Source organism: Styela clava, chromosome 3 (genome assembly GCF_964204865.1).
Source record: "Styela clava chromosome 3, kaStyClav1.hap1.2, whole genome shotgun sequence".
Lineage (NCBI taxonomy): Eukaryota > Metazoa > Chordata > Ascidiacea > Stolidobranchia > Styelidae > Styela > Styela clava.
Window position 1 is genome coordinate 15,970,352 of NC_135252.1, and position 13,818 is coordinate 15,984,169.

A 13,818-nucleotide genomic window follows, 5' to 3' on the forward strand; every position below is an offset into this window, starting at 1 on the left:
AACAAAAACAATAGACCTGCTATACACCATATTGTTACTTTATTTTTTCAACAAGATAGAGAATGATTGCAAAAACAAATTGTAATAGTTGCTGCAAGGCCAAGCCAGCATTTTATTTTTTTTTTACCACAAAGACATATTCAACTATGAAATGAGCAGAAAACCCAAGGAATGGATTAAAGCTTCAATATTTGTGACACACGATAATACACAGCTCAATTACCGATTCCAAGAAAATAGCTTTATTGATTTAAAATAGCAGACATTTTGCACCAAAGGGAAACTACTTGAATTTAATCCAGAAAAGCCATTTGTGGGTAATGAAGAAAAGAAATACCATGAGACCACATGTATTCAATTAAGCAGGAATGACTTTGTTATGGCTGACATCTTTGAATGAATCTAGGGTAGAGGCAGACATCTCTTATATGGTATTGGTTGCAAAGCCATGTTAAAATTCTTTCCAATCCCAAACCATATCCACCATGAGGACATGTTCCAAATTTTCGCTAAACATTAAAAGCATATATAATATTAATATTAACTAAGAAATGTTGGAAGTTATTATTCAATGACAAAATAATGGAAACATTACTAATTTGGTGATTCGACAAATAGGAGGACATTGTTGATGTTAAAGGTTACAAGACAAGCACTTACACTACTGGTTCTCAATATTTTTTTCTCAAGTTGCACAAGAAATTTCTGTGGCCTACTAACTTTCATATGCAAGGGAAAAACTACAGGAAAAACAGAAAAGTCTTATCGCAAAGACAGGCACTTCCACTTCAATAATTAAAATGAAAATTACCATTTTGTACCAGAACATTCATTATCATTCATTTCTAATACAATCAAATTTAACTAATTTATCAATCACGACCAAATAAAAACAAGAAAATCTGTTAACAAACCTGGTCTGTGTACCAATAATATGGCTTTGAAGAAATTCCTTCAGTTTCATAAGCTTTCATTAATTCATCATGATCCCACATTCTCATTGATCCTCCAACTATTTCACCAACATTCGGCATGAGTACATCCACCTATAATTAAATATAGGATAAAATTTTGTTATTCATACTGGGGGATAAGAGAGTGATTAGGCGAAGCAGTTTTCCAAAAAAATCATCAAATCACTGATTGAAAACAGCAAAGTTACCTACTAACAATTGGTGCAAAATATCATAAATTAGACCTCAAAATATGATAACTCACTGATTCTGTCAGCGTGGCATCATCTGCGCATTTCTGCATGTAAAATGACTTGATAGGAGCTGGAAATTTACATAACATGATGGGTTCATTAATTGCATCAGTCATCTTTCTCTCAGGCATTTCAGGAATATCTTCACCATGTTCATAGTATGTTCCTGTCACAGAAAATATGAATAGGATTTGACCAATTTGACATTGAAATATAACTAAAAAACTATGATTCGACCGTGACGATGCATAAAAGATGGTAAATTGAATGAGATAACAAAAATAAATAGTTTGAACAACATTTTTGGCTATATAAAAGCACCAAGTCATACAACAAAGTAAGAGTGTAGAGTAGGGTAAAATTTACAACAGGCACCAAAACTCCCGATCTTTTGACTTTGGCTACTGCTCATAATTTTGATCTATCTTCGTCTCCTGACTCCAGATTGAACATAATTTACACTCCAACTTGCAGAAAACCAAATTTCAATCAGAAATTTTTGGCACATGCAAGGCCATTTTCAGTTGGGAATGTTTAGTCAACCCAATGTTTTTTTGATTTAGACTCAAATTTTGACATCAATTTTCACCATTAGAAATCTAAAATTCAGACAGTGAAACATCTACTTTGTCTCAGACTCTGGGATCTTTAACGACTTCAATATCAATAAAAACACAACAAACTCTAACTCCAGAACTAAAAAGAGTAAGGCAATATACACTGTCTGAATTACCATCATCCTTTTTGACATCATGCTCTTTCAACCATTTAATTGCTTCAGAATATTCCATCCTTTTGAATGGTCGTTTTGGAGGAACAAAGTCCTAAAACAAAAGAAATTATGATCATATTTTGAGTTTGATAAATTCCAATCCAAATGATGAATGAATAGTACTCACAGGATTGAGGTCTTTTATTAATTGTCCAGCAGGAGTTTTCATAACTCTTTCGATAACATCACAAATTAAATATTCTAATTTATCCAATAGGTCTTCAAAAGTAATGAAAGCACATTCAGCTTCAACATGAGTGTACCTAAAAAGTAAAAAGCACTGTTGATTGACTTCACATAAAAAGTTTTTGATCAGGTTCTCAGAGTCGCTTTCTCGAATTCCCTGCAGCCAGTTCAAAATGTAGCTTTATTAATGACATAAGTTGGAATTCACAATTGAAACGATTCTTCCAGGTCAAATTCCGTTTTTCCCGGAGGAAAAGTATTTTTATCAGATTCCCAACTCTGAAAAGTTTGTGGGTGTTATTGAACACAAAAAAGCTTTTGATGACAGGACAAAGAATTGATTGTATGATTGTGGAGTTCTCTCATTATGTGATTGCCAGCAAATCTCCCCAGAAGCAACTTTACATCATATATGTGTTGGTATATAAAACATCGCTTTAAAAAAATAATCATCATAAACGATTATATCAACAAAAAAAAATGTTGCATTCCAGATATTAGCACGTATTTATCGATATATTTTTTAGTGATTTTCATTCCAACTTCAGTAATGTCTTGAATAAGCTACCATTCAAGTAAATATTTTTAAATAAATCTATTCTTGCATGACAATGCCATAAATAAACAACAATCCTACTCTGCTAAATGTCGTCTTGTTCGACTTTGTTCAGCTCTGAATGATTCGGCAAGACAGAACACGTCACCAAGGGATGCAAGACATGTTTCAAGATAGAGTTGAGATGATTGAGTTAAATAAGCTTGTTCTCCAAAATAATCAAACTTAAACAACGTTGATCCGCCTTCACATTGTGTCATCACTAAAGATGGTGGTGTTACCTAGAATCAAGGAAAAACTTGTATAAATTTTACACTAGTTAATAAATATCGAGTGAGGCCCAAACAAGCAGAAAAAGGCCATTACCTCAGAATAGCCATTTGCAAAGTAGTGATCACGAAATGCTTGCATTAGATAAGACCGAACTCGCAATATTTTTGATGTTTGTTCTCCACGAATAACAAGATGGCGATTGTCGAGGCGAATATCAACATCAGCATCCTAAAAAATTTAAAGTATTAGAATAATATTTAATATACTCATTCTGAACAAAAATTCAATTTGAAAGTTTAAAGAGAATGAAATTAAAAATATGGATAACTGGTCTAATAACTGGTTGAATAATCCGACACTGACTGTTAACCAGACAAGAGATCGTGGTTTTCCATCATATCCACTTTTTTCGCCCCTTGGAGAAATATGACAGTCATATCCATATCCTATTCAAGTATACAGATAATTAAGATTTATGTTATTTCATATAACATCAGCATTTTTGCTGTGAAATCCTAATTTTCATAAAAAATGGATTTATCATAAATTCATGATCAAACTGAATTGCAGAATATTTTAATAACCGAAGTACTTAAAATTCCAAATGTGAACGATTTAAAATTATCTGGAACTTCAAGATTGAACGTAGACATTTTTCTTTATCCTTGAATATCAGTACTTTTATCAGAAAATCAATAAACCAGAATGTAAATCAATCAATATCTACTTGCCTGGTTAAGAACGTTATCTATCCCTCCAGGTGGAGCCAAACCAACTAGTTCCCAGTAGTCACATATTAGCTCATGACCTCCAGGTGCCTGAGAGAGAAATTTTCAAATATTAGAACAAGAAACAATTTGAATGTACTAATATTTTTAACACAATGAGAAATATATATTATAACAGTAGTTCACCAAATTGCACATATCAATATATAAGTCAAGAAACTGTAGAGCGAGTAAAAGGTTTTTTCTGATCGTCAGAGAATTAGTGAAAATAGAAAATATATACGGTATTCATCACCATCAGTCTATAAAAAACTATTAAAAATTTCTGATAGTAGATAATCTAAAATAGAATTTGACACATGTAAAGGCTGCAAAGTTTAGGTAGCGAAAAGTTTTCTGCAAAATGTGCTCGGTACGCTTGACCCATAAGATACATGCCAGTTAGGGCTTCCTATTAATTCTTCAGGATTGGAAATGAAACAGTCACCCACTCGCCGAATCTTGTTACTTTTTTGAACCCATCAAAAATAATACGTTATGGACAAAAATCATCTGCATGTTGTATTGAATATGAGAGATTGGATGACAAAATATGTTACATTACATCAAAATACTGAATATGGTGCTTGAAAAAAACTCATACATACCGATTTTCCTTCTGGGACAGGAGTTACAACGCCATATAATGCTACTGTGCTTTCAGGTGATAAGACAAGTGCATTATACGTTTGACACAGAGTATCCTGTAGAACACATTGTAAGTATCCACTTCCATCTCGTAATACGATGAACATCAAAGTTTTTCCTGATGAATTGAATGAAAGTTGTAATTATACACGGGGATTAAGATTATAATAACTTAAATTCAACATTTATCCAATTTTCTGATCAAGTAATTTTGGATATGATACCTTATTACAATACAGAAAGAAATCATCAATCAATTTTATGTAATATATTATTTTTAGCTGTGTTGTCATTGTCAATTGAAAATTTTCCCAAATACTATTATCTGTGATTCGTACATTACTCCTGACAACTTCTGGATAATTAACACTAACCATGGTCATTTTTTTAGAATGGTTCTTTTGAGTGCAAAACACATTAAATAAATTTCATTATATTTCTACCTTGTCGACGTAAGCGATGAACCCAACCAAATATCTTCACTCTTGTTCCTCGCTTATCTGTGCTTTCTCGTATTTTTATCTGAAAATGAATCATTTTCAATAATATAATCGAACGCAACTGGTAACTGCTTCTAGTTATGGGGAATGACTATTATTTACAAGCCCGACTTGTCCAAACACAAGAGCCCAATTTTTACCACAAACTACACGCATTGTGGAAAATTTCCATACTTCCAATTCCCAAGATTTACATATTTATCTAGAGGAGGGAAAAGATGACAGGCCTTTTGCCCAGTAACCATTCCATGCCAGGTATGGGAAGAGTTCAGGTGTATGGACTTGATAGTGGAGAAAGCCATAACTGACCAACAGTTATGTGAACCATCCTACAAAAGTCAGTGATCCATCCATCATCTCTCGGCATCAATATTCTTCACAAGATTCCAGGTGGCACCCTGGATCAGGGTAGAATGGCGAGAAAGTTTCTATCTCAAATAACTGAATTCATTGCTGAAAAACATATAATGAATTCTCACCATTTTAGCAGCAGGTAATGATTTATCTTCCTGTATTTGAATTTGTTTTGCTTCCTCCAGATTCTTTTCTCTTCGTTCAGCATCTTCTTGTTCACGAATCTGTTAATTATTACAGGTTTTGTTTGAATTTTTTTATTACAAAAATTTTTAAAATCACATAAACAAAAATAAAAAGTAGAAACCTTTTTTGCTTCATCCTTCCGTTTTTCAGACTGATATATTTTGACTTGCTTCTTTAGTTGGGCTTTTGCGATCGGTTCATAGTTCTAAAAATTATGAATGGAATTTTATAACATTAATCAGAGATTAAAAAATATCAAAATTTCGTATTGGTGATTAATCTAAATTAGTACTACTTATTCAACAAATTTTTCCCCCATTTTTGAACAAATAGTTTTCAACCGGGTGTAAATTTGAGATGAATCTAACCCATCTCAGAGGTAAATTTTGTGAGTAAATAACCAAATCAATATTAAGATTGCTTCCATTGCATATTAGAGAGATTGAAAGGCAAAGTGCAACAGAGTTCTATAAAATGATAATTGGGTGAGGAATACATTTTACTTTAAAAATTTGCCAAGGGTTAAACAAGAAAATGAAGGCCGAGAACCACTGATTCAAATAAATTCCCTCATAATAATTTGAGAGTGTAAGTTATGAGGATTCCAACAGAAATGATAAAAGATATTTATAACATATTGGAAGATGGATATGACCAACTTGATGACATATAATAAAGACAATGCTAATGAACTAACAATAAAAAACAATTGAAAAACTAGGAATTACATTTCCTTCCTTTGAATCAACATAGATCGCAGGCCATGGTTCTCCACCAGCTTGCTGTAATGCTTTCAGCACACTTTTGAATGGACTTGCTTCACTTCCAAGTCCATCTTTATCACATCCCCGTTTCTCGCTGGTATATAGTTCACCTGGTGAAAAAAAGTACAATTACTGAATAATGAGTAAGTGAATACAATATTTCGATTTCTAATATACTGAATATAGCTACTCACTTATTTTCAAATCTTTTATTCCTTCCACTTCTGCCATTTCTAAGTAATTGAGATATGATAAATTTAAATCAGTTCCGCAGAATTCAGCAACTGTTATTTACACAGATCTGCAGATAGAGTCTATCATTTTAATTAAATAAAGAACCACAACTTAAAAGCTTCTAAGTAACAATACGTTTTCTGCTTCTTAATTCTATGCATTGCTCTGACTCATGTTTTGTTAGTAGTTTCCAGTCTTCTGGTACTGTATTAGCCCTTCACTGCGTCCTACCCGAATGCCAATACAGCAATATCGCATATCCATAGCTGTATTGCCTTAAAAAATCTATTCTGTCCATCACACTGGCACTAACACAAAGCAACTGCTTAAATTTTTAATCACTTAGCTTCTTGAAAACCATACGAAGCACTTAAATGTTCTCAAAAAGTCTGAAGTACAGAAGTAACTAATCATACAGTCATAGCGTTACGTACTGTTATAAACGGTAGGTATAATTTCAAATAAACGAATATTTATGATGCAGTGATGTTTTTTTTTGTATATATAGTTTACTTCTGACTAGCTATAGCGCGGAAAAAATCCCGAATTTATGTATCTGCGTATTAACAAAATATTTATTTTATTTCAGCACAATCTGACGATACCGTATCTAGCCAATAAGATTACTGTATTCAGGTTTTGTCAAGTTTTAGTATTACAGCATTATGACATGTTTCATCACGTCCTGTTTCATGATTTCTTATCTGACCATTTCATCGGAAGGATATTATAATTGATAGCAAACACGTAAGCTCCCAGTTAGGATATTGCCTCAAAAATAAGATCAAACGGCGCACCCCAGCTGACCAACGTTACATCATCCACAATATGCCAAACCGCCGTCGTAAAATATGAAGTGACACGCCCATTAAACGCCTTCATCGACACGTGTTACGTCAGCCCAACGACTGGTCAGCCGAAGTAAAATTGAATATTTATCTCAAGATGGGGGGACTCTTACGAATCAGGTACGGAATGGTAATAGTCGAGGAGATAGTTATTCAGGCCCCGTACATATTCCCAATGCATACATGAAAACCTATTAAATGATTTTCCCATCACATGTCATACGGTATCCATTGGTCACATATTTACGGTTACACAACTTGCATATTTAAATAGCAGAAGAAGATTTAAACAGAGTCGAGTCTTCTACCGGTCAAGTTAAGTCATTGTTATTTTTATTTAAAATATTACCAATTATAATTCAAAAGCTTTTGACATAATTGAAATGTTAAAATAAACTGAAGTTGTGCGTCTTGTAACTTTTTTTATATTTTTTTAAATTCATCGGATGGCTGCGCATAGGGGAATCACCGAAATTACAGAACGTGTGTTGTTTTTCACTGGATTACAATTCACTGGTTCGGGAGTCAATGTTCTCTCGGCATTTTCTTTCTCTATTTTTTTGCGGCTTGGTCGTTCAATTTGATGCGTATCTGATGGATGGATCTGGTGGAACACAAGTAAAGAAACATGATGCAGGTGGTGGAATGTCAGAGAAGGCCAGGTTGAAAGCAGAACGTAGAGCCAAACAAGAAAAAGAGCGTGCTCTCAAACAGGCCAAGAAAGCCGAGAAGGAAGGTGAAACTAAAATTAAAGCCCAGAATGTTCGAATTTCCAGCAACGTTCAAGCGGATGATCCGAAAATACGAAAGAAAACTGCCAAAAAATTGGAGAGAGAACAAATTCCGAAAAGAGCAGAAGGGCCAAAGAAAGTTGGATTGTTTTCGCATTTGCATCAGTACCAAAGAGGTATTTCAATGACGAAAGAACTTGGTTTGGGTAGCACTAAGATTCATCCATCAATTCTTCGCTTAGGTCTGCAGTATGCAGAGGGAGTCATATCTGGTTCAAATGCGAGGTGCGCTGCTTTAATCAATGCAATGAAAGAGGTTGTTCTTGACTATCAAACCCCACCCGATAAAGAATTGAGCCGTGATTTGGAGTCAAAAATCAAACCGTGTATCACGTTTTTAAATCAATGTCGTCCTTTATCAGTATCAATGCAAAATGCAATTAAATTTATCAAGGCACAAATATCGAGTAGTAAAAGTGAATTATCGGATGTCGAAGCAAAACATAAATTATGTGAGAGTTTTGATAATTATGTTGAAGTGAACATTCATTTAGCGGGTGAAGCAATATCGAAATTTGCTCGGCAAACTATTAAAAATGATGATGTTGTGCTGATTTATGGAGGATCTTCATTAATCAACCGTGTTTTAATTGACGCTCACAATGCTGGCTGCAATTTTAGAGTCGTTGTTGTCGATGGCCGCCCACGATTAAGTGGTATAGGAGCACTACAAAAATTGACAAAAGCTGGAATAAGTTGCAGCTATACTCTTGTGTCTGGAGTAACCTATTTGCTTCCTGAAATCACCAAAGTCATGTATGGTGCTCATGGTTTACTCTCAAATGGTTATGTTATTGGAGCTGTTGGTACTTCACTAGTTTCTCTTGCAGCTCAAAGCCTAAATATACCAGTTATCGTTTGCTGTGAGACGTACAAATTCTGTGAACGAGTTCAAACCGATTCAATTGTGAATAATGAAATTGGTGATCCACTCGATTTACTTGCTGATGATGGCAGCTATGATCCTATGCTCATCAGCAAGGAATCATGGAATGAACTAGAAAACTTGAAAGTTTTGCATTTGACATACGATGTCACACCCCCAGATCTTATCGCTACAGTTGTGACTGACCTTGGAATGATTCCATGCACTTCTGTTCCTGTTGTATTGAGACTTAAAAATTTGGAGTTGGATACGTCTTGAAAGTTTAATTTTGCATCTGCTTTTTATAAAATGTATCGTTAAAAACACTTGGGATGAGTTCAAATCCCTAGTTGTGTGTGGTCACTCTGTTATAGTATTATCATGGCAAATGAAACCTGTATGTGGCCAAACTAGTAAATATTGCTGTTCAGAATGATGCAGATATAACAAACAATATAATGGGATGTTGTGTTCGATTTTTTTCGATAAATTTATTATTAATAATGTACCTTGTGCAAGTGCAGCGGTTCCCAAACTTTTTGTCTGCGCTGGCCAAATTATCAGGGAAAAAAATTCACGGAACATGAAAAAAAATGCTGCTTTCAAATAAAACACAATTTTGTGATAGTTAGTGTGTACTTTATGCTTTTTAAAGTTTGTAAACATGTAGGCCTAAAGTATACAGGCAAAAGGTCAACTCTTCTTCCTTATCTCTGCCTAATTTTCTATTCAAATGCTGAAAAAATCACTCATGTTTGCTAAACTCGGTTCAACAGATAAATAAATCGCAGCTCACAAAATTGAAGTATGTAAAACATAATTCAATATGTAAAATATTCAATCATATTTTAGTTATGTTTAACACAATTTGGTTAATTTTCACAACACACTTTTTGGGAACCGCTGTGCTAGTGTATTTGTTTTGTATTCTACATTTGTGCAAATAGAATTTTGTTCTTTTTTGGTGGAGCATATGTTGGAGGGTTGATACTATGAATTGTTGACATGAAAATTTTCCAGAATAATAAAGTAACTTGTTTGTATTAAAAGATCAATTTACTGATATTATCAGGATATGTTAATAAGAGGATGTTCAATACATAAATTGGTTCACAATATCAAGTCATGTACCTTCATACAAAATGCATTTTGTGCTGTGATTGAGAATGGAAAGAGTTACGCAACGCTTCACCAACCTGTGATGGTGAAAGAAGTTTTGAATGCTTTATATCCTCAAAATGGTGATATAATTCTTGATATGACGTTTGGTGCTGGAGGACACACAAAAGCAATTCTCGAGAATTGCCCCGATTGCAAAATAATTGCACTTGACAGAGATCCATATGCAAATAGTCTTGCTCAACAATTAAGAGAGGAAACCAGGTTGGTAATAGTCACTGCTAGCATGTTTGATACCAAAAAAGTTAAAATATATAACAATAAATACTCAAATCTGTTTGGAGCGAAGCAAAAATGTACTACAGCTAAAAATGATTTACATGTCACTTGTACAGCACCTATTAAAAAAAGGGAACTAACCTGTCACTATCAAATATAAAGTTTAGTAGAGAATGGGTCTTCCCTACCTGCAACCCTTCAATTAGTATGTGAAATTATTAATCATTTTTTTAAATAAAATAAAAATTTTGACAGCTCTTCAGAATCAATTATTACAATGGGTCATAATATTCTTTTGGAGTAGAATCCTTTTGTTAAAATAGCAATGAGGAGGCCTCCGAGTGCTTTTCAATTTCTTAACTTTCATGTATTCATAGTGCATCTATCAGTCATCCTTGGTTTCCACAACTTACCGGTATGTCCTTTTGCTGCTCTGATATATATTTATGGGCATCCAATTTGATCATATTATAAAAACACTACTTCACAGCGAAAGAGTAATCCCAGTTCTTGGGAGATTCAGTGAGTTGGAGAAGATTTTTCAGCATCTTAAAATCGAAGAAATCAATGGAGCTATTCTGGATGCAGGTTGCTCATCAATGCAATTCGATACCGGTAGAAGAGGATTTGCAATATCAAAGGATGGACCTTTGGACATGAGAATGGATGGTGACAGGTTATTACAATCGAATTTCCAAGTTTTATAATACCTTCTAGTTAGGTTGTGATGCTTTACCATATTTTCACAAGGTATCCAGACATGCCAAGTGCTGCTGATGTTGTGAACAGAATGAGTGCAAAGGATTTAGCGGAGATATTATGTAAGTGATTGTATATATATTGAGTAGATGCGTAACTAGAGTGATGATCAAAAATGGATAATGAATTTTATTATTAGATAAGTATGGTGATGAAAGATATGCTCACAAAATAGCAAGAAAGATCATTCAATATCGAAGTGAGGTTGGACCAATTGGACGAACTCGGGAACTTGCCAACATTGTTAAAAGTGCTTTCGATGAATGGCCGAAATCAGGCCTCAGAAAAGATGCTTTGAACAGGACGTGAGTGAAAATTTCGGAATGATATTCAAAAGAATATTTCCTTAGTAACAGCTTTTTTACAAGTGTATTTATCTGAATTAAACACCATTTTTTGATAACTGATTAACGACAAGTAAACTTCTGAATTGTCTATCTTAAAAATATATGATATGTCAAAGTATGAAATATGCATTAACGTCTAGCACACTTCAGAGATAATAAATGTCACTGCCAATGTGACAAAGCTTGATATGAGGGTAATTACATACAATTGATTGAAATATATTCTGTCTACTACAGAGCACATAGTGCAACAAAAACATTCATGGCTATAAGGATATTTGTGAATAATGAACTCAACGAACTGCATGAAGGTCTGAAAACTGTTGAAAGGTACATGAAAAAGGGTAAGTGATTTAAATTCAGGATTGAAAACCCAAGCTGAATCCAACAGTGTAATGTTTTGGTCACATCGACATAACGAGTGAATTTTCAGTTTTTTGCAATACAATCTCGCTTGAAAACTATATATTTGCGGCGGTTAGTCAAATCTCGGTTTGAACTTTGAGCATTTGCAACAATGTATTAACAATCTTATCTTTCAGGTGGACGACTGACTGCCATCACCTTTCACTCTTTGGAGGATGTGATTGTCAAAAGGGTGATATCAGGAAGGGATCTGCATAAACCGAGAGGAATGTCATTATCTCAGCAGGTTTTTTTATGCATGTTTGCTTATGATATTTTGGACCTGTCTTCTGCATTTAAACATGCCACAAGTTTGATAAATGCAGGAACCTTTTGCCCAAGATGCTGGGCCCATAATAATTGTTCAAAATAGTTTGCCAATGTTGTTTTGTTATCTTTCATAAAGCGCTCCCCTTGCTCATTCTATCATCATTTGGTTAACAGCGCAGGATAGAATCTGCAAGTGAAATAAAACCAGAGAGAAAATGGATGACTTTGAATAAGAAGATTGTTATACCACAATTCGATGAAGTGGATGACAATGCAAGATCTCGTTCCGCCAAACTTCGGTCAGCGACGAGGATAACTTGAAGATTTATAGCATTGCTGATTTAACAGGTAGTGTTAAAAGACAACAGAATAAAGGCCCCTTCTTCATCAGAAGTGACAACACTTCTCTAAAGCAGTTGGCAAAACCAGGAGCACAGCTGGGATTTTCAAAAGGGGGCTTCAATATCGTAATATGCAACGGCTTCTGAAACAGTTCCCGCAATTGTGTTTTTTTGATTTTTTAACCTATTATGATTTTTCTGCCGTAAAAGATTCAATCAAAGACTATGAGAATTTAATATGTTGGTATAGGTAGTATATGTCATTAACTACAAAATACCATGGGTATCTCCAGGCCAAAAAAAATTTTGAGATAAACTACAGGAAAATTTTCAATTTGGTTAGGTAATTTTGCAAACTTGTGAATTCCTCATCGCTCTTAGATCTGCTACAAAAGACGACAAAGTATAAATTAATTTAGTACAATAAAATTCGTATTTGTATACAAAAATACATATTCACTACTTCGAAATCCCCGTGGAACGGTTTAAGAAACAGTTGCCACAAGCCGAGTTTTTCAACGGATGATGACTTTTCTCTTGCGGAAAGTAATCAATTCTTAACCTGGTATATACATATAATATGTCCTGCTTTAACAGTTAGTGAATTCGACTGATGAGCCGTTCTTGCAACACCGACTGTATCACAATGCTGCGGCTACTATTTGTCCTAAGTCTGCGATAAAATTCCACGCATGATAGAATATACTTTTTTGCTACTTTGCCGCATTTTTCGAACAGGTTAACAATGTGCAGAAAAAAACAAGCAGGGTGAGCACAGCCTAAAACGTACATGGATATGCGCTCATCCACCTGATAGAAAAAAACACTTCAAGGAGTAAAACATGTAAGCGGGAATGTTACTCTTAATCAGCATGCGAGCACGGTCCTTGTAAATACCTGCAATGCAAATTGTAGGTTGCGAGTACAGCCATCAAAATGAACCGAGTGATGAAAAAAAAAAACTAAAAGTAGTTTAACACATAGACACAAATTCTGATCATAGCCAACATGCTGTTTTTTAACTGTAAATAGGTACAGTTCAAAACGAAGCCTACCTGTCGAATAGACCTATCGCCATCAAAACAAAGTGATCTACATACACTTCATAATTTTGAACGGTGACAATTCCAGACGCAAAATGCAAATGGAAGCACTTCACTTGTCAAGCTTTAAAATCTTGTGTTCGTGTAATATATCGTCATTTTAGATTCGTGAATTGCAAGTAAATTTTCCCCATGTGAGGTTTCAGAAGACTTTTCTGGTATTGCATTAAGTCTCTGGGATTGACTATAAAGCGCCAAACGAGCCATCACCAAATTTACATCAATTACCTTATAAATCGTAATC

General features: G+C 34.3%; 3 protein-coding genes across 4 annotated transcripts; 2 read left to right on the plus strand and 1 right to left on the minus strand.

The window, feature by feature from the left end:
- Window positions 1–22: 22 nt before the first annotated feature.
- LOC120342268 (asparagine--tRNA ligase, cytoplasmic-like) lies at window positions 23–6,527 on the minus strand. Of its 2 annotated transcripts, XM_039411034.2 has the most exons (14): window positions 6,408–6,527; window positions 6,178–6,323; window positions 5,571–5,654; window positions 5,389–5,487; window positions 4,853–4,931; window positions 4,370–4,527; window positions 3,726–3,812; window positions 3,088–3,222; window positions 2,803–3,002; window positions 2,107–2,242; window positions 1,941–2,031; window positions 1,219–1,373; window positions 915–1,046; window positions 23–509 (listed from the first exon to the last, which is right to left on the minus strand). In XM_039411034.2, exons 1-14 carry the CDS (start codon window positions 6,442–6,444, stop codon window positions 378–380), a joined length of 1,671 nt encoding a protein of 556 aa, XP_039266968.2. In that variant the 5' UTR covers window positions 6,445–6,527; the 3' UTR covers window positions 23–377. The 2 variants fall into 2 exon arrangements, with proteins under 2 accessions (XP_039266968.2, XP_039266969.2); XM_039411035.2 differs by lacking the exon at window positions 6,408–6,527 and having other exon boundaries at window positions 5,389–5,489; window positions 5,572–5,654; window positions 6,178–6,319.
- Window positions 6,528–7,767: 1,240 nt separating this feature from the next.
- On the plus strand, window positions 7,768–10,002 carry LOC120342269 (translation initiation factor eIF2B subunit delta-like). The gene has a single exon (XM_039411036.2). The coding sequence runs from the start codon at window positions 7,824–7,826 to the stop codon at window positions 9,228–9,230; it is 1,407 nt and encodes a 468-aa protein (XP_039266970.2). The 5' UTR covers window positions 7,768–7,823; the 3' UTR covers window positions 9,231–10,002.
- Window positions 10,003–10,026: 24 nt separating this feature from the next.
- Window positions 10,027–12,695, plus strand: LOC120342450 (12S rRNA N(4)-cytidine methyltransferase METTL15-like). The gene is made up of 7 exons (XM_039411279.2): window positions 10,027–10,334; window positions 10,840–11,025; window positions 11,100–11,170; window positions 11,248–11,413; window positions 11,693–11,799; window positions 11,998–12,107; window positions 12,305–12,695. The coding sequence occupies exons 1-7, from the start codon at window positions 10,027–10,029 to the stop codon at window positions 12,449–12,451; spliced, it is 1,095 nt and encodes a 364-aa protein (XP_039267213.2). The 3' UTR covers window positions 12,452–12,695.
- Window positions 12,696–13,818: the final 1,123 nt, after the last annotated feature.